The 20827-nt window shown below is 38.4% G+C and overlaps 1 protein-coding gene across 1 annotated transcript in view; it reads left to right on the top strand.

The window, feature by feature from the left end:
• The window catches only part of COL19A1 (collagen type XIX alpha 1 chain), a 307933-nt gene that overhangs the window by 391 nt on the left and 286715 nt on the right, over positions 1-20827 (top strand). Inside the window, exon 2 of the mRNA XM_072832451.1 lies at positions 13399-13524. Within this exon, the coding sequence (XP_072688552.1) occupies positions 13434-13524 (91 nt within the window). The 5' untranslated portion in view covers positions 13399-13433. The remainder of the gene's footprint in view (positions 1-13398; positions 13525-20827) is intronic.

Below are 20827 nucleotides of genomic sequence, written 5' to 3'. Positions count from 1 at the left end.
GCGCGGCTCTGCCCTGCGCCGGCCCTTTCGCTCCGTCTCTCGCACACACGCCGGGCCTGGGTCATCGGCTCAGGGTCCCGGTCGTTTGCGTGCATCTGCCTTTCGAGAGAATGCAAAACTGCGCCGCGCAGTTGGGGCGGATAAATAACGCACACCTGCGGTTGCGCATTCCCGTAGGTGGCCGAGCGACGCGACCGGGAGCGTTCGGCGCCCTGGGGCCACTTTCGTATGCTACCTGGAACGTAGTTCGTGTTCCGATGCTCGCATAAGGCAGGCTTTATGCCTCGTACTTTAGTTCTAGTGGCTTTTCTGGCTACGTGTGCCTGTCAAGGAGAGCTAGGAGCACTGCTGATGCGGGGGAGAACAGACGTCAAATACAGAAGAAAAAAAATATCCATGGGGTTAAATGCACAAAACAAATAAACTCAATATAGATGCATGCCATAAGAACATTTTTTGGGGGGGGAGGGGGGCTACGTCTAGAGATGTTACCCGCTGGAAGCGAGACAGTCAAGGGCTATAAACTGGAAGACGCGAGGTGCGGGGGTTACTTATTCCGACCTGCGGGTATTTCTCCCGAGGGCGGCTCCGCGGGGCCGCGCGGGCGGGGGTCCCGGGACTCCGGCCTCCCCCAGCCCGCGGCGGCTGCTCCTTAACTAGCCTGCAGCACGCGCAGCGCGGCCCGACCCGCCGCCGTCCCCGCCGCCGTCCCCGCCGCCGTCCCCGCCGCCGCAGCCGCGCGAACGTCCCGGTCCCGGCGCTCCGAGAACGCGGCCCCCGCCTCCGCCGCCGCCGCGCCGCCGCCGCCCGGGCTGCGAGATCCGGCCGCCTCGGCCGCCCCCGCGCCGGCGCCGACGCACCGCGGCCGCGGGGAGGGGGCGGCGCAGCCCCGCCGGCCCGGGCACTGCAGGGTCCCGAGGAAGTTTGCTGGCGCGGAACCAAGCGCGCCGCCACCGCCGGGCACGCTGGCTCGTTCGGAGCGGGCGGCGCGTCCGCGAATCCTGCCCCGCGCAGGGTGAGGGCGGGAGGCGGCGGGGTCGCGGTGGGCAGGCAGGTGCGGGAGCCGGAGGCGCAGGGAGGTGGGGAGGCGGAGGCGTGCGGGGTGCCCAGCTCCGTGCCAGCCTCAGGGGGCAGTGGGCCGGGGGCCAGCAAAGAGGAGAGGGCGCCCGGGACCCTGGGAATGCGGAGAGTTTTAATCGAACCATCCAGGCATTGCAGCAGGCAGCGATCCTGAGCCCCAGCTCGAGGTTGGGGAGTGCAGGGGGAAGGAGGATACTTGTGCTGCCTCCTGGCATTCACAATTCCCAGACTGCTTGGTCCCACCTTCTGCTTTGAGGAGGAGTCGGGGGAGAAACCAGGGTGGGGGTGCGCGTGGGGGTGCGCGTGGGGGTGGTCGGGGTGCCCAGCAGGAATCCATAGCTGCTTGCTAACGGAGGGGAGGAAATAAGCCCCTCCAACGTCTCTCCCTACCCCCACTCCAACAAAAGGCGAAAGAGCAATGGCATTTGTTATCAGTCCAAACCAAGCAGTACTGTCCTTTTAAGAGATTAAGAAAAAAAAAAGAAAAAAGAAAGAAAGGAAAGTACCAAACGTTTGGTTTCTCAGCATCTCCTTGCAGATGTGTGGGGAAGGAGCCGCAGGACTCCTAAGTGGAGATTTTTGACATGTGCCTGCAAAGGAGGAGCTGGGGCGTTTGGTGTTCAGATGGTGGAAAGTGTACCTAAAATCGCTTCCTGAGGAGGTTGACAGGGTTCTTTGGGAATATCTCTTCAGGGTGAAAAAGAGGACGGGGATTCCCAGGGGTAGAACAGTGCATCCTCTCCCTAGGGGGTTACAAAATGAAGGTAGTAACTGGCACGTGCTTCCATGAGGCTTTGTCCAGTCTGATTTCTCAGAATGGTGAGGAATCTAAGTGGGGTTTCCTGGGAAAGGAGAGAGAAGTGGTTATACACCAGGGGAGTGCACCTGAACCTGATGAAAAAGGTCAGGGAAAAAGCAAAAAGGTGAAAGGAAAACAAATGTGATTAGTATCACAGGACATTATCTCTGTATCCAAATCGTCACCCAACAAATGAAACCATCTCAAACAGATTCTCCAGAAATGGAAAATTTCCATTTACTCTATGGTCCTTCTGTTTAATCTCTGCTGCTGAGATTGTAGTTCATTTTTTTTTTTCCCCTAGCAGGCAGAAGTGCCCAGTAGGTACACAGAGTGTATGGTTTCAGAGGCAAGAGAAGCCATAGAGATAGAAATCATAGTTGTACATGGACGTGGATGAAACTGGAGGGTATTATGCTGAGCAGAATAAGTCAATCAGGGAAAGGCCACTGTCGTATGGTTTCACTCATGTGGAATATAAGAAACAGCACAGAGAATCATAGAAGAAGGGAGGGAAAACTGAATGGGAAGTCATCAGAGAGGGAGACAAACCATGAGAGACTATTAACTATAGGAAACAAACTGAGGGTTGCTGGAGGGGAAGTTGGTGAGGGGATGGGGTAATTGGGTGATGCACTGGGTGGTGAGGGGATGGGGTAATTGGGTGATGCACTGGGTGTTACACTCAAATGATGAATTACTGAAGTCTACATATGAAACTAATGATGTGCTATATGTTGGCTAATTTAAATTAAAACAAACAGAAAGAAAGCATAGTTATGGCCAATTGACATCATAAATACAAATTCAAGTGAAAAGTGAAAAATTAGCAGGAACACAAACTAGCAGGGCTAGAGAGATGCAAGTATATAATCTGGAAAGGATGCTGGGAAAAACAAATAGAACGAATAGGATTGGAGTTGGATTATACAAGGCAGGCTGCATTAAGGTCATATATCTTAAAGAGGCAGAGAAAAGGGGCACCTCGGTGGCTCAAGCATCGGCCTTCAGCTCAGGTCATGATCTCAGGGTCCTGGGATCCAGCCCCACATAGGGCTCAGCAGGTAGTCTGCTTCTCCCCTCTCACTCTCCCTTTGCGCTCTCCCCTTCTCTCTCTCAAATAAATAAAATCTTAAAAAAAAATTAAAGAGGCAGACAATAAAATGGCTTGGCAGAAGAGAGCAAGAGAGGGGGCATTCCAACCAGAAGGAATGGCATGTGTGCAGGCTTAGAGGTGGGAGTGAGCAGTCATGTGCCTGGTAAGACAGAGAATCCGAGCTGGGATGAAACCCGAGATGAGAGCAGATAGTACTTGCCTAAGGAGAGATCGGAAAGGAGAATATAAGAGGTAAGAGGCTCTTTGGGGTGTTATTTTGTAGGCCTTTAATGAGATAATCAGGTGAGGAAGTTGCATATTGAGTTTGGAAATTGATAGATGGCCAATGTGAGAGTAGAATAATAGACCTTACCCATGATATCCCATGACATTTGTGAAGTCCAATGGGTCTTGACACCTCTCTGTGAGAAATCAGAGTTAATCATGAGATTGTAAGATTATTAGATCATAAAGTTAGTAGAGCGCGTCAAATGAAAAGTAGGAAAACTTGATACATAAGGGAAAAATATACATCTATATTAATTCAAAATTTTAAGTGGCACTGGATCACTGAGATAGCTATATCTGTGGAAATGGAGCTATAGAATTGAAACCTGAGAAAATGTAGGTCACTCATAATGATAAAAGTCGATAATGGTTCCAAAAAAGTTGATGGAGACCACAGTAGGTCAGAAAAGTGAATCAATAAAACAAACAAGTTGTAGAGGATGAAGAGAATCAGTTAAGCACACTCAAAAGGAACCTGAGGTTGGAGACCCTCTGGGAAGTAAGCACTAGTTTTGAAGTGACAAGACAAATAACCTAGAAGTTTTTTTAAAAAGGATTTTTTTTTTTTTTTTTTAATGATAGTCACACACACACAGAGAGAGGCAGAGACACAAGTAGGCTCCATGCACCGGGAGCCCTACGTGGGACTCAATCCCGGGTCTCCAGGATCGCACCCTGGGCCAAAGGCAGGCGCCAAACCGCTGTGCCACCCAGGGATCCCTTTAAAAAAGATTTTATTTATTTATTCATGAGAGACAGAGAGAGAGAGAGAGAGAGAGAGAGAGAGAGGCAGAGACACAGGCAGAGGGAGGAGAGGCAGGCTCCATGAAGGGAGTCCGATGTGGGACTTGATCTGGAACTCCGGGATCACGCCCTAAGCCAAAGGCAGACGCTCAACTGCTGAGCCACCCAAGGTGTCCCAATAATATGGAAGTTTGAGAAAATGTGATCAAGTTGATCAGTTTAGAGGATTATAAACATTAAGAACGAGGCAATATATTTTCTGTGATGGAAGAAAAATTCAGTAGTATTATCTTTTGCGCATCTCATTAAACAACTGAAATTAGATCACTGAGTCTCCTTTTAATAATAATTCTCCACCTATATCTTCTATAAATTTTAAATCCATACCTGGATATACTACTTAAAAGCTTGAACCTCCATTTTGGAAATGTGTTGCTTTAGACTATATTCATCCTACAAATTGATCAAGTGAGTACCTACTAAATGCCAGTAGTTAATTATTTAATGTTTGAAAAAACACAAGTAAAAAGATACTTTCTTCTATAAGATGTTCAGTGTAAAGAAGAGACAGAATGCACATAGGTTATTAAAATGCAGTGTAGACTGCACTGAAGTAGAGGTGGGTACTGAGCTCTGTTGGATTGTTAAGGCAGTGAGTAAATGAACCCAGTGATCATTCCTGCAGTCTTCATAGAGGACACGGCATTTGAATTGCATGTGGAAGGCAGAGTAAATGATTAGCAGTTGGAAAGAGAATTGGAAGGATATCCCAGTGGCCAAAACTGCATGTGCAGAAGCCTTGCACATGCGAGGAATTGTGAAGAGTTTGATGGAGTAAAGTTTGTAGGGAAGGAGGTAGCAGGGGACGCCTGGGTGGCTCAGTGGTTGGGTGTCTGCTTTCGGCTCAGGGCATGATCCTGGAATCCTGGGATTGAGTCCCACATCAGACTCCCTGCATGGAACCTGCTTCTCCCTCTGCCTATGTCTCCCCCCACCTCACCCCCTCTGTGTCTCTCATGAATAAATAAATAAAATCTTAAAAAAAAAAAAAAGGAAGGAGGTAGCAGGCAATGAGACTGGTCAGATGAGTCCAAGACCATACTCTGAAAAGCCTTGAGAGCTTCCCTTAGAAATGGCCAATGAAAAAGTACCAGGAGACTTTAATAAAGCAGAACACTAAAGTGATTAGATCCCTGTTATAGAATTCTTGAGCAGTAGGGAGATAGAAACAAGGGGAACGAGACTGAAGAAGAGGAATGTAGTTAGGAGTCTGCTGCACTTTTACAGATTAGAAATGGTAAGGAGGTAAAGTAAATCAGTTTTGTAAGGATGAAGAAGTTGGTATGGTTTCAAAGGAAATTTTTTAAAGTATATTTTATAGACTTGATAGAGGTTTGATATAGGAGAGGTAAAGAATGAAGAGGATTTCGAAATTTCTAATGGGTTCTTAAGTTAAATAAGAATCCTGTAATTAAAATATAAAGGTCAGGAGTTTTCTATAGATTATAATGAGGGCGGGAACCTTGCCTAAGCTGCAACAGATTTCTGCAAATTAACTCCAATTTCATTACTGTAGTCTATGATAAAATTATGAAATAATGCTAGATCTAGTCCTAAGCTCTTGAAACTTTTATCCTATTATCAGCTCGGAATTTAACTCTGGAGGCATGGCTTTTCAGCTGGTTTTCTCCAATAGTTTACAGACTCTGCTGTAGCTTCACTAAAGATAGATTCTAAAGATTGGTAAAAGAACAGATGTGTAACACCTGTTGTTTTTGCTTATTTACAAGATGTGTGACTTCATAACACTATGGTCAGATTTTCTTGGAATTATGTACAGGCATATTGGAAGATAGTCAAGAGGTTTGATTTAGGAATTGACCCCCTATCCAGTCACACAGCATTTCTCTTTGTGATGAATGCTCTGAAAATGTGGGTTCTTTCATTTAACAAATCAAACTTATTTTTTGGAAAGTTAAAATGTGATGTTGCTCATTTAACAGCCTGCATAAAGTGAATTAGGACTCTTTCTCTATTTTTTCCTGTTTGCCCCTTTCATTTGCCTTTCCCATGTTATTTTCTGTTTCTCTCTTTATTCTAATATTCTGATCCTTTACCTCAATTTCAAAGATGAAGAGTGAGTATTATAAAATGTAAGATGGCATAACAGTAAAACAATTCAGTCTGTAGGCAGATTTGGTGGGGTTTACTAAAAACCTTGTGCTAAGAAGTCCCTGACCATCTTATCTAGCAAGCTTGCTGTTTCATCATTCTACTTACTCTCCTTTCCTTTACTTCCTAGTGTCTATCTCACAAAGATAGTATATGTATTTATTTTTGGTCTCCCTGACCCGAGTGACACTAAGGACTTCCTCTACTTGGCGCCCTGCTTTATCCCCAATGACTACTGTCTCCCCCATGGCCCATAGGACCTGGATGGAATGAAAAATTCCATGAATGGAATGAAAAATTAAAGTTTTCCACTGTTCCTTTCTGTCCCTTTTGTGTTCTCGGTATGCAAATCTAAATTAATATGGAATTTTTGAAAATCCATGTCATAATTAAAATATTTTGGTAGTTAACTCATAGATTTTCAAGAGCTGAATAATGGAGATTTAAGGGATAGTGACTTTCTTTTTTTTAATTACCTTACCCCAACCAATATCCAAAACTATTCCAGTTAACCAAGGTTGGTGAGAATAATGGGTCGGAGGTAGTAGAGGTCATAGGCAGACCTTCAGGCAGCCTTTATCTTTTTGTTGTCATGCCTTTATCTTTTTGTTGTCATGACAATGAGAAATGAGTTACAGAGCTATCTGGATGATTTTAGAGGGTTCATAGGCTCCTGTGCTATTGTCTGCTCAAGACTGCCAGTACTGGGCATGCTCATAATTATGACTTTGGTACTTTGTAGGGCTGGGAAAGAACTGCTGGGTCTGGCTAGCAACTTTATAAAGAATAGCTGAAGATTTAAAGGTAGTATATAGGGATGTGATAGGTCTATCCCACATCCTGATGGTATAACAGCACTGACTTCTTAGTCTAGAAGAACTTGACTTGGATCTCAGGCTCTGGGATCTTCTGTATGAGCTTTGATGTCTCATATCTGTAGAATGAGGACCTGATACTGTTCTCTGTACCACTCTTAGGCCCAGGCAACAAGGTCCCTGTTCTGGGCCTTACATTTTGGAAGGCCTTTTTATGGCCTTGCTCTGGATGTGGTCTTGCTCTCAGAGTAGGAGTCCACAGTATTAAGGGGACCTATTCACCCAAAGCCCAAGCTGTTAGATGAGGCTCTAGGCACCCAAGGTCCTGAAATTCCCTGACCAAAGGACTATTAGTCCTCTTACAGGACTGGTAGATCTCTTCCTAGTGTTCATCTCCTCAGGGACAGACCAAGTTACTGATAGGAACACTCCTAGGCCCCAGTGAGTTTCAAGGAGTAACTGCTTACAGCTATTATAGACAGTTTAGATTTACTGGTATGGTCTCATACATGTTGGGTGAGGCCCTGCATGGTGCAGACCAAGGAAGGAATGGGAAAAAATGAGAAAAGAGCTTTAGTCCGACCCAGAGGCTAGTTTATCCTTTGCAGCCTGCTGTGTTCAATTCTGAACTTGACGTGGGCTTTCAGGTCTTTGTGAAGGTATACTTGTCAAGATAAAAAGATATAACATTCATGTATTTAGACATATGATATATGGATCTCTTGCCCTATACCCTGCTAGTGTTAGGGACAGAGATGATTGCCTCTCAATAAATACCACATATAAAATAAATCTGCCTCAGAAAATGAGAACATGTGTAACCAATATTCTCCATGTCCTTCTTGAAATGTATCATGAGCCATCTTTGTACCAGTTTTGAAAAAAAAGTGACTTGAGAGCCTTCAGCTATCTCAGCATCCACATATATTATTCTGAGGTTCTTAATTGGTCATTCCATTGGGAAAGCATTGAAGGTCTGTGTTAACATTGAAATCTTACCTGGGAAGAACAACACATTAAATTTTGACAATGTTGGTTTGGATTAATTTATCAAACTATTTTGATGGTTACCTCCCTGGAATCTGAGGAGACAAAATAGAAAATTGGCAAGTTTTGATGATGAAGGAGCTTATAGACAGTCTTGAATTGAGAATTCCTGGAGAGCCCTGGAGGTGGGTCCAGGACAATAAGAAGCAGCCTGTAAACAGTGGGTTCTGGAAGCAGTGAGAAGGATCTGGAGGAGAGGTCCAAAAAGACTCCAGTAGAAGTTTTTCCCAACCCTGCAACTACCTGAAGCAGAGGTTAAAGATCTGAAATAGGTATATTTTTAGAATATATACAAGGATTTATTTTGAAACTTTACCAAGTTTTTTCAAATGTTCATAGTAGGGGGAAAAATGATCCTAGGGAGGTAGAGTACATCTGCACTTAGGATCAAAACAACAGAAACTTCAACTAGTAAACATGCTTTACGATGTGCAAAGAGATGTATACCTGAAACTAATATTATACTGTTAACTATATTCAAATTAAAATAAAAAGGCTTAAAAAGAAAGAAAAATGTATGAAAAGAATGTTCATGATAATGATTCTTGAAATATTATAAGATCTTGAAATGCCTTAAGAATTATAAAAGTTTAAATTTTCACAACAGATTCAAAGATAAGTACATTTTACTGTATTTCAATATTTGGAAATTGACAATCTCTTTTTAAATTCAAAGACTATTTATTGAGCCCCTGCTTTTCCAGATACTATGTTAGGTGCCCAGGATAAGATGATGGACAAGACAGACATAATCTCTGCCTTCAAGGAGCATAGAGTTGACAGGAGGAAATAAACATGTACACAGACAAAATAGTGTGAGCTGGAGAATCATGAGGTGAGGAATAAGGGCTCTTCCACACAGTAACATTTACATTGAGAGATGTAGGATAAATAGGACCCAGTGTGATCCAGGTTGAGGAAAGAGCATGCACTAAAGTCCTGAGTTTGGAAAAAAAAATAAATAAATAAAGTCCTGAGTTTGGAAGGAGCATGGGAATTTGAGGAATAGGACATCAGTGGAGAGAACAGTACCAAATGCGGCTAAAAAGGGAGTAGGAGCTAATTTAATCAGGGCTTCTAAGCCATAAAAAGGTTTTTGGATTGCATATGAAGTACAATGGGAAAACATTCAAGGGTTAAAGCAAAGGAGTGCCATTATTCAACTTTTATTTTAGGAAAAGTGCTCTAGTGCTGTGTAGTAAGTGAATTTGGTCAGGAGCCCATAGCAGATGGGGGAACTCAGTTAGTCTGATGAGTCTAGATTAGGGAAAACTGAACTAGGATTATGGCAGAGGAATGGAGGGCAGTGGATAGATTTGAGATGGGTTTGGGGTAACACTGTTAATGACTTGCTGACTGGATGTGGGTGATGGTGATACAGGAGACGAAGAATGAATGTGATGCCTGAGTTCCTGCTTTGAGCATTTTGATGGGGACTGAGAGTGGGAAGAGTGTGAGAGGAGTAAGTTGTGCTTGGGAATCAAGCATTTAATTTGAACATATTAACTTAGAGATGTCTGTGCAACATCTAAGAGGGAATACAGAATAGGCAGCTGGCTACACAGTCTAATAATGTTCAGAGAAGCGTCGGCTGGGGATACAAATTTTAAAATCATCTGACACATACTGTTTAAAGCCAAGAGAATGGTAAGATCACCTAAGAAGATATAAAGAGACAGGCAAAGACGGCCCAGAGATCCCAGGACTAAGGAATCAGGTAGTAACAAGATTTGAGAAAGGATTTTGAAGGAAATCCCAGAGAGTGTGAGGACGGGGAGGCCAATGACAGTGAGAATTTCAAGAAGGGGATAATGGTCAGCTATTGGAAGTACTGCCAGGAATTGAATAAGATGGGGAGAGAAAAGAATTCTTTCAAATTCTTGCTGAACTTGGTAGAGACATCTCAATGGAAGGTGGAATGGCAATTCATCATTAAGTAGGACATTTAGTCAACTAACCAGAATATCATCTTCTTCAAACATCTTGCATGAATGAGATTGAACCTAAGTACTATCTCTAAGTGACTTAGGAAACAGGAGACCTCAAGATTGAGTTAATATGCTTATGAGTTACTATGGCTGTTTAGCTCTCTGGTTCTTTGTTGCTATAACAGGGACGAAAGTTTCAATGAACCTATATTTCTAGGATGCTTTGGCACTTCCTCATTGTCCAAATATCAAAGTCAACCTCAGACTGCGGAGATAACCATAACTAAATTTTTACTAATTATTATTTGTGAATATGTAGAGCAAAGAATTATAATAGGAGGTAATTTTTATGAATACTTATTGTGTTCAAGGACCTCTACTATACTTTTCCCAGGTGTTAACTGATAATAAGTCTAGCAATAGATTATTTTTCAGGTAAATAAATGAAGGCTTAGTGAAATTATATAACTTGTTCATAAGTAACAAAGTCCAGACATGCAGTCATGATTTTAACCACTCTACTACTCTGCTAACTAATCAATTAATAAGAGTTGCTTCTGGAAAATGTCTATTCAGGCCCTCTGCCCATTTTTTTACTGCATTTTGTTTTTCTTGGTGTTGGGCTGTGTGTGTTCTTTATACATTTTGGATTTTAACCCCTTATCAGATATATCATTTCAAATATCTTCTCCCATTCTGTAGGTTGCCTTTTTGTTTTGTTGATGGTTTCCTTTACTGTGCGAAAATTTTGTTGACAATTTTGCATCCGTATTCAAGAAAGATTTGCCTGTAATTTTCTTTTCTTATATCATTGTCAAATATGGTGTAATAATTTTGCTGACTTACTGATTGACCCTTTTTGCCTATTCTCTGAAATTTTTTTATAAGTGAAAATTCAGTAATAATTACTGCTTAAGTATTTGGTAAAATTTTCTGATGTAATCAATTTATACCTTAAGATTATTTGCATGGTGATTTTTTTATTGAATACTTAATAATGATAATAGTGTAAAATTTACTCCTTTTTTCTTGTCTATGTTTTAGTAATTGAAATCCCTTTAATAAAAATTTCTAGAAGAAGGTAAAAAAATCACTGGTTAAAACTGCAAACAATCAAAGGATCTCTTTGATAATTAGATTAATATTTGTGAGTTCTTTTATTTGAAATAGAATTGCCTTACCACTTACTAACTAATTTGACATAATAGGATAAGCTTTTAAAGTCATATGAGGATTAGGACTATATCTAGATGAAAGAGTTCAAAAGAAATAAGGCATACAACCAGCTGTTTGATATTTAGAACCACACATACGTTTTTAGTATTGCAATTGCTACTTCTAGCTATTCATATCTAAAATCTTGAATTAATTTTAAAATGCTGATCTTAGGGTATTTGGCATATGCAGAATACCAAAAACGGTGGCTTTAGTTTTTTTTTCTAGGGTATGTACTGACAACATTTAGACATTGGTATGATGGATTCTTTTATATTTGACTCTTGAGTAAACTTTGAATGATAACAAATAAATGATTCAATATTATTTGCATATTTAGAAGTCTTAGAATAGCTATTCTAATAATACTGCAATTGTTAAATACGCTGAAGGAGCTGTTATATTTTTACTTGCAATTTATTCCCTTGTTAGTTATTTCACTATAAAAATTAATTTAAGTAATATTTATGTTTTCTATTATAGAGATTCTGTATATTAAATCTTTTATTGTAATACCTATAAAGTAGTAGTCTATATTTATAAAGACAAATGATTATGGAGAGTAACACATCAATGTTAAACATGATACCAGTGGTAGGCTCAGGTAGGTAGGCATGGCATATATCCATTTTTCTCCTAAACAGGTGGAAAGATTTCTTTTCACATGTCTAGTAATTACTTCAGTAGCAGTGATTATTTAACTCAGTAACAACATAATTAAGTTTATAGAAAACTTAAGACAAAATATGTAACACTAATATTCAGAGGAGAAAACAGAATTGTGAATAATAAGATTATATTTTAAAAATACAAATCATTGTATATGACACCAAAAGAACAGATGCAAAAAAATAGGTAAATTGGATTATGTAAAAATAAAAAAAATTTCTTTGCAGCAAAGGACACAATCAACAGAATAAAGACGTAACTCACAATATAGAAGAAAGTATTTGCAAATAATATATCTGAAAAGGGGCTAATATCCAGAATATATAAAGAACTCCTACAATTTAACAACAGAAAACAAGATTTAAAAATGGAGAAAGGAGTTAAATGGACCATTCTCCAAAGAAGATACTCAAATGGATAATAAGCATATGAAAAGATATTCAATATCGCTAATCCTTAGGGAAATGAAAATCAAAAACACAATGAGATACCATCTCACACATTGGTTGCTATTAAAAATCCTACTACTACTAATAATAATGTTGATGAGGATGTGGAGAATTTGGAACCGTTATGCATAGTTGGTAGGAATATAAAATGGTGCAGCTGCTATGGCAAACATTATGTTGGTTCCTCAGAAAATTCAAAATAGAATTATCATATGATCCAGCAATGTCATTTCTGGTATGTACCCAAAAGAATTAAAAGCAGGGACTTGAACAGATATTTGTACATTCATGTTCATAACCACATTATTCACAATAGTCAAAGATGGGAGCAACCCAAGTGTCCATCAAAGGATGAATGATAGACAAAACATAGTATATACATACAATGCAATATTATTCAGCTTTAGAAAGGAAGGAAATTCTGACATGTGCTGCCACATGGATGAAACTTAAGGACATTGTGCTAAGTGAAATAAAGTCCCAAAAGGATAAATACTGCTTGATTCTACTCATATGAGGCACCTAGAGTAGTGAAATTTATAGAGACAGAAAGTTAAGTGGTGGTTGCCAAGGGTTGCGGGAAGGAGAAATGGGAATTTAGTTTTCAATAGTTATAGAGTGTCAGTTTTGCAAGATGAGAAGTTATGGATGGTTGTGATGATTATACAATAATATGAAGATATTTAATACCACTTAAAAAGATTATAGATTTTATTTTGTGTTTTACCAGGATTTAAAATATCCTTTTTATATATAAATAAATAAATAAATAAATAAACAAACACACACATTAAATCATTTAAGAGGTATAACTTTAAAAAAACATATGTAAAGAAGAGCAAATTTAAGTTATAAGAGACTTTGTGGACATTGATAATTAGGAACTAATCTGAAAATTTTTTGGAGCCTTTTCATACTCATTAAGGTATATATTGATATATTATGTATAATTACATAAATAATCATATATCCCATTGTATAATTATTTATATTGTAAAATCTTTTGTGTTCTCTTAGGTGATGAGGATCTTCTAGAGATAATGATGAGAGGAACCATATACAATAAACTCCGTTCCAATATTTTGTTTTGTTACAGGTCTGTGGCCATTGTTCACATGGTTTCGAGGCACAATGAGGCACGCTGGCTCTTGGAAACTTTGGCCCTGGGTGGCAGTGCTTCTACTTCCTGCTTCCACTTCCGTGACCGTCCGGGACAAGTCAGGTATCTAGGCCACCTCTTTTTGTCCAGTCACTAAATGTTATTTATAGTCTTTAAGTTATTTTTAAAAGTCATTAAAAATAAATTGTTGGGGTTGAGGAGGCCATAGGTTAAATCTACAAGTACAAAATAAATAATTCATTGTTTTTCCCATTGACCTTTAATGTTGCACATTTAGACTTTCTAAAACTATCTCATTTTCCCATATGTATATTGTATTAGTCTATATAACCTTTCTTTCCTCTCATTGATGATTACAAATATAAATATGTGCATGTCTCTCTGTGTGTATTTTTCTCCTTTTTCCCTTTATTATAAGGTATTCAAATTAGAAGTACATAAATTTGTCACTAATTAGGATTAACCAGGAACATACCTACTCTTAATTAGGAAGAGCAATAAACAGAATAGGAGATATAAAAGGAAACATGGTTTAATTACATGAGTTTTATAGTGTTTCAGATGAAATGAACAAAAGATTAACAGTCGTTAGAGCACTTATTGCACTAAATAGATAATATTTATTTGCAGTTGTCAAATTCACAAATATCAATTTCACAAATGTTTCCAAAGCGCTGCAAGGCAGTTTGAAACATTTACTCTCACCTCTGATTTTTAAAAATGGTTATGTGGTGGGATGCCTGGGTGGCTCAGTGGTTGAACGTCTGCCTTTAGCTCAGGGCGTGATCCTAGTTCAGGGATGGAGTCCCGCCTGAGTCTCCCTCCGAGGAGCCTGCTTCTCCCTCTGCCTGTCTCTGCTTCTCTCTGTGTCTCTCATGAATAAATAAATAAAATCGTAAAAAAAATGATTATCGTAAAAAAAATGATTATGTGGCTAGTTTGGAAAACTTTTCTTGAACTTTGAGTATGTGTAAATTACTGATCTGGATATACTTCTAAGTCAAACTAGACACATTGGAGAAGCCATTTCCTAAGCAAAGAGAGATTTCAACTCCTGTGCAAAGGAGCACATAAGATGTATTCTGATGTTGGTCATACATGCTGATGTATTCTAAAACTGTGAGTCCTTTTGTACTTACTCTTTTGAATATATCTTTAAGAAGTTTTGTTAAACAGGTATAAACACACTCTGGTAGAGACTTTTGAGTTCAAAGCACACACAAAATTATTCTTATAAAGATATAATAATAAATAATAATAATAAATCTTGGTCTCTCAGTGTTATATAAGCTTTTATGATTTTTATGTTAATTTGGAAGGAGGTGCATTTCCTAATAATCCACATGAAAGTTTGAGTAGTCTACCATTCTATCAATGATATCCTGAGGCTGTCATACTTTTTTGGGGGAAAACACTTTCTTCAGTGAGAAATAAATCAGAAGTGACTCATGACAAAAGGAAGTCCATAGGGCAGGGGAAGTTCATTCTGATAATGTTGCTACTCTTAATTTCCTTATGTCTTCTGTTAAGAACACTAGTAGGTAATATGATTTGCAACTTAAACGTGGGGGATAGGACTTCTTTGGTTAGAAAGGAAAATGAATCTTTGGTTAAGTAGGACCGGTTTTTAGAGACATGCTAGTACATAATAAATGTTCTTAATAATTTGAAGGATCTATGATAAATGTATTTCGCTATATATATTGAAATGTATATAATCTGAGATGTATATAATCTGGTCCAATTAATTTTACTAAATTGATCTTTCTGGAAGATTTTCCTAAGAAGTGTGACTTCAAAATTAATCTGAACTCTAACACGATTCACATAACATGAAGCACCGAGGAAAATTAATACAGACAAAAATGAAGAGTTGATTTTTATCAGGCTGTTTGAGAGAAATGGTTCTTGAAGCAACACGTCCAAATGTGCCATAAAAGTTGCTTCATTTCAGGTATTAATTGAAAATGTCAGCACAGCACTGTCATAAGGATTATTGAAGAATGACATGCTGGGCATGGTCAGACAGGGGCTCTCCTTATGTCTTGTGTCTCTGATTCACACTGCAAGGTTCCCTTTTTAGTTTCCTCATGTGTAGACCTGTGCGTGTGGTCACTAACCATTTACCGGAGGGAAGTGATTACATCTAAAAATAAGATATAACAAATCTGAGGGAGAGGCTAGGGTTTCAACTCTGGAGTCTGTGAAGTTGTCAGCAGTCTACTGTTAAACCTAAATATACGAAGGACAGATTGAGTCTTCTAATTGCTTTATTTTAACCTTATGGTCTGCTTAATGATACTTGGGATATTGTTCTAGTTGGGATAGAATTCCAAAATAATATGGAAAGATTCAATACAACTTGAATTTTAAAATCTTGAAGCTATTCAGAATTCAGTTATTTCTTATTCTTTTATCAGTGTTACTATTCTATTGAGATTATGAGTTAAGGCATATTTATATATTTTCATGTTGCAAATAAACAATTTGAATGTGGCAGTATCAGCTCAGTTGTCAAAAGAAGGTGGGGAAGAGAATCCTATTAAAAATATACATTGTACAGACCTTAAAACCTGTTTTAATCAGTTTCTTAAAACTTTCCACTGTGATAGAAGTTTATGTATTGAATAATTAATAGTTCCTCTTTTTGTTTTACTTTGTTAAATCTGATCTAAGGCCAAAGTACTGAGTTCCCATCAAAAGTAATAACAACAGAAAATTGGAGTAAGGAAAAGTAGCAAATCCCAGCCTGGGGCACCTTGGTAGCTGAGTAGGGTAAACTCTCAGTCTTTGATTTCAGCTCAGGTCATGATCTTAGGGTTGTGAGACAGAGCCCTTCATTGAGCTCTATGCAGGGCTCTATGTGGAGCCTGCTTGAGATGCTCTCCTTCTCCCTCTCTGTTCCTCTCCTTCCCCACCCTAGAAAAAAACAACAAAACAAAACAAAGAAACAGACCAGATAAAAGGAGAGATGATAGAATGCCATTTCTTTTTCTTATGGTAAAACTTTGGGTTAACTGTCTAGATGGAATTGATTATAAACTTAGGCCCTAGACCATACGCAGAAAGCTTTTAAAATCAGTTTTCCATCAATCACAAGGAAAAACTGTTACTCTGAAACTTGGCTTTAATTAATTGACACACATGAAACTCTTAAACTCAGAGTAGAAAGTATGCTATCATATAGAGAATTTTATTTTGTGTTTTTAGGACTTCCTCATGTTCAATACGGTACCATGGAACTGACAAATATACTTTGCAACTCCTAAATTTTTAAAATGAAGGAAAGTTTCACAAGTATTCAATAAAAATTACAACTCCTAACCAGGTATTCTTTGGAGGAACAGCTTTGTATTAAAACAACAACAACAACAACAACAACAACAACAACAGCAAAAACACACAAGAAGCTATGAAGATTTTGTGACCTTTTGTGACTTTTCTGTTCAAATAACTGTGTTCTCATTTCTTTTTTTTTTTTTTTCTTGTTTGGTCACTTTTGCATATTATTTTTGTTATATTTTGGTCTGATGATCCTGAGGCAAATGCTGTATTATGAGTTTTGTCACTCAGAGTAAAGAAAAGTATTTTTCTTAATGCACGTTAGAAAAGAAAAGTGATAGGGGTATCTGGGTGGCTCAGTTGGTTAAGCCTCTGACTCTTGGTCTCATCTCAGGTCTTGATCTCCCAGTCATGGGTTCGAGTCCTGTGTTGGCCCCCATGCCCATAATCTACCCAAATCAAACCCAGCTTCCCTCCTTTCAGGAACCTTCTAACCAGGTGAGCTACCCAGGTCCTTCAAGGCAAATCAGATGGAGAGTGGGTCTGACAATCACCAACAACATCTTAGCAGGAATTGTCAGAAACCTTTGCATTTGGTTTTAAAAAGATCTGTCAATTAAGGGTTCCCAAGTAGTATCTCTTTTGTGGTGAAATTTAGTAATTACTTTTGAAACATTCCAGAGAGTCTTGGAAGTGTCACTGCTGCAGTGATTCTCCTCTGGTCTACCTGATAAGATCTTGGATCTTGTCAGTAGTTCTTCAAGATATACACACATTTACTCAAAAAGTGTGCTTTAGTTTATATTAAAATCTATGTGTCAATACTCATAGAAGTTAACACATCCAACTTGTGATAGCCTTGTCTACTGCCTTGCCATTTGTATGCAGTGGATCCCTAAGACTTATGTATTCATATTGTTATTGTACCTTGAATCTTATCCCCAAACAATTAATGTTTAGTTTTCCTTTGTTTTGTTCAGATTTTTACAGTAAAGCACATGTTCTATATATACGAAGCTATATTTGATTTTCATAAACTAAAGACTTTAGTGGAGAATTACTTTCATGAATATTGCTGGAAATGTTGAATTCTGTTCATGTCAAAGTGATAGGTTTATTACTTTGACATCATCATATATTCATTAAGCCTTTGGAAGAATTTAAATAAGACATGTACTGTTTCCAACTTGGTGGTAGGCCAGGATACCTTTCATGATGAAAGCATCATAGTAGGAACTCCCTTTTTGCTGTCTTGAGATTTGTTTTGTCAATCACCTGTTGGGCTTGTCCTACCTACATTGTAGAGAATTTAAAGTTAACCTCATTTATAACTGCCATATTCAAAGTCATTATAAAAGTTCAATCAGAATTTCAGTTGTTTTGGAAGAATCATTGTTAGCTTATTTCCTACAGGATTCTGTTTCCTTCATGTTTTTTTTTTTTTTAAATTTTTATTTATTTATGATAGTCACAGAGAGAGAGAGAGAGAGGCAGAGAGAGAAGCAGGCTCCATGCACTGGGAGCCCAATGTGGGATTCGATCCCGGGTCTCCAGGATCGCGCCCTAGGCCGAAGGCAGGCGCCAAACCGCTGCGCCACCTAGGGATCCCTGTTTCCTTCATGTTAATGAAGCACTATACCCACTAAGGCTCAATAAATCTTAGATGCTCAGTCTAATGAATTTTTACATACACATTTATACATTTGTGTAGCTACTACTCAGATCAGGTTATAGAACATTTCCAGAACCCCAGAAGGCTTTCCTGTATCTACTTTCAGTTGACATCCCACCAAGGTAACTTGTACTGTAACCTATACTGTGACGTAAATTAGTTGTATAGTTTTTTGAACCTCAAATAAATGAGATTATTAACGTGTATTTTTTTGAGAATGCTATTCTTTCCACCTAATACTGCATCTGTGAGATTCACCCAGGTTGTTGCATGTGTCAGAAGTTTATTCTTTTTTATTGCTGTACAATTTTTCATTGTATATACCACAATTTATTCACTTACTCTCTTGTCAATGAACATTTGGATTATTTTCAGTTGTATACTGTTATGAGTAATGTTACAATGTATATTCTCTTCTGAAAGGGTACACTCATTTTTAATGCTCATTAAAGCATTAAATGGGCATTTCCTTGGAATTTCCAAGTCAGAGAGTTCATGTATATTTAGCTTTACTAAACCCTGTCAGTTTTCTAAAGTGGTTGCACTGATTTCCACTCCTACAAGCAATGTGGGAGAATTCTTTTGTTCCACATTCTCATCAAAACTTGGTGCTGTCAGTTTCTGAAGTTTTAGTCATTTAGCAGTATCTCATTGTTCATCTGCATTCCCTTGACTACTAGTGTTGTTGAACACTTTTTCACATGATGGTTGGCACTTTGGATCTGCACTTTTATGATCTGCTTAAACTTTTTGTGCCTGTTCAAGATAGAATTTTCAGTCTCTTTCTTACTGACTTGTGAGAGTTCTTTGTGTATTCTGATATATGATACATTATCGGATGTATGTATTGAAATAGTTTTTGGCTCCTTTTCACTCTTTTAATGTGGTCCTTTGATTTATAAGTATTTAATTTTAATGAAGTCCAATTTATCAGTCTTTTATAATAAGTGCTTTCTGTGTCCCTTTAAGAAATTTTTGCTTCCTGGAGTTCATGATGATCTTCTGTTTTTCTGTAGTGCTTTATTGTTTTACCTTTCATGTTAGGTCTAATGTCATCTCTAATTTATTTCTCTGTATGTTGTGAGGTAAGAGTCAAGGTTCAGTGTTTTCCTATGTGGAGATCCAGTTCACCCAGAAACATTTACTGGAAAGACCATCCTTTCCCCCACTGAATTACAGTGGCTCCTTTGAGGTCAAGATGAAGATCTGTTTTTGGACTCTGTTTCATTGACCTGTTCTATATGTGCACCAGTGCCACAACCACATTATAAAAATTTCTGTTATCTAATGGTATAAGTTCTCCAGCTTTTTCTTCATTTTTGCCTTAACTACTTTGGTTTTTTGGAATTCCGTATAAATTTGAAAATCAGCTTGTCAGTCTCTCTCTCTCTCTCACACACACACACACGCACACACACACACACGCGCGCACACACACACACATGCACACCATTGGGATTTAAATTGGAACTGTACTGAATCTAGAGATAAAATTGAGAATTGACATCGTAACAATATTGAGTCTTCCAGTGTAAATACTTAGTTTATTGCTTCAATTATTTTAGGAATTCAGTCTCCCTTGGCAATGTTCTCTGGTTTTCAGTACAGAGATCTTGATGAGATGCGTGGCTTTTATCAAAATGACTATGAATTTAGATTTAAAAATTGATAATGTTTACAAAATATCCAATTTTACTCATCATTTCAGACCTGTAGTCATGTTAAGATCTCTGAGAGAGGAATTTCCAAAGTAGCTAAATAATCTCTAAAATTATTCAGTACTATAATTTCACATATGGGTATTACAACCTTTAAATCTGATTAAGTGATAGCGCTATTTAGAATCTGATTTATTCTTCTAGTTAAATATATTTAGATGATACCCCGTCAACACCCCTGAAGTTCATGATACATTTGTTAAATGAAGGGCTGATTTGCTGAGCAGTTTAATTTGGGAATCAGTACTTTCTACTTCCCATTGAGCAAGAGATTGAGTTTTAAGCAGTTTTGTCCCCTTTGTATTAAAAACTTTTAGGTCATTCAATCCAAACATGAATTTAGACCTGAAGAATGAATATCATTCTTGTATGATGCCAAAATAGTTAATTGATTATTTTAAGAATATCTGTACAGTTATACAGTTCCTTGGCATATTCTAAAATTTGGCTACATTTTTGTCTAAATTGACTATTACTTTCTCAGAACCTAGCTTGAATTTGATTTAAACATATCTCAGATAACTAAAAGTTAATGCATGTATTACATTACTGTATTAAGAAGTGGTAGTGTTGAATATGTACATTCATTGTTGAGTGGAGACTACTTTTATCTTTTATTTTTTTAAGTATCATTAGGTGCCCTAGCACATAACTAATACTTTCTTAATGATTTAATCCAATTTTTAAAATTATAGGCCACTTCTGCCTATATCTGCAAAGGCAGATATCTTTG

Source organism: Canis lupus, chromosome 7 (genome assembly GCF_048164855.1).
Source record: "Canis lupus baileyi chromosome 7, mCanLup2.hap1, whole genome shotgun sequence".
NCBI classification, from domain to species: Eukaryota; Metazoa; Chordata; class Mammalia; order Carnivora; family Canidae; genus Canis; species Canis lupus.
Note: the sequence above shows the minus strand (reverse complement) of the source record. Positions and strands in the feature narration are given on the sequence as shown.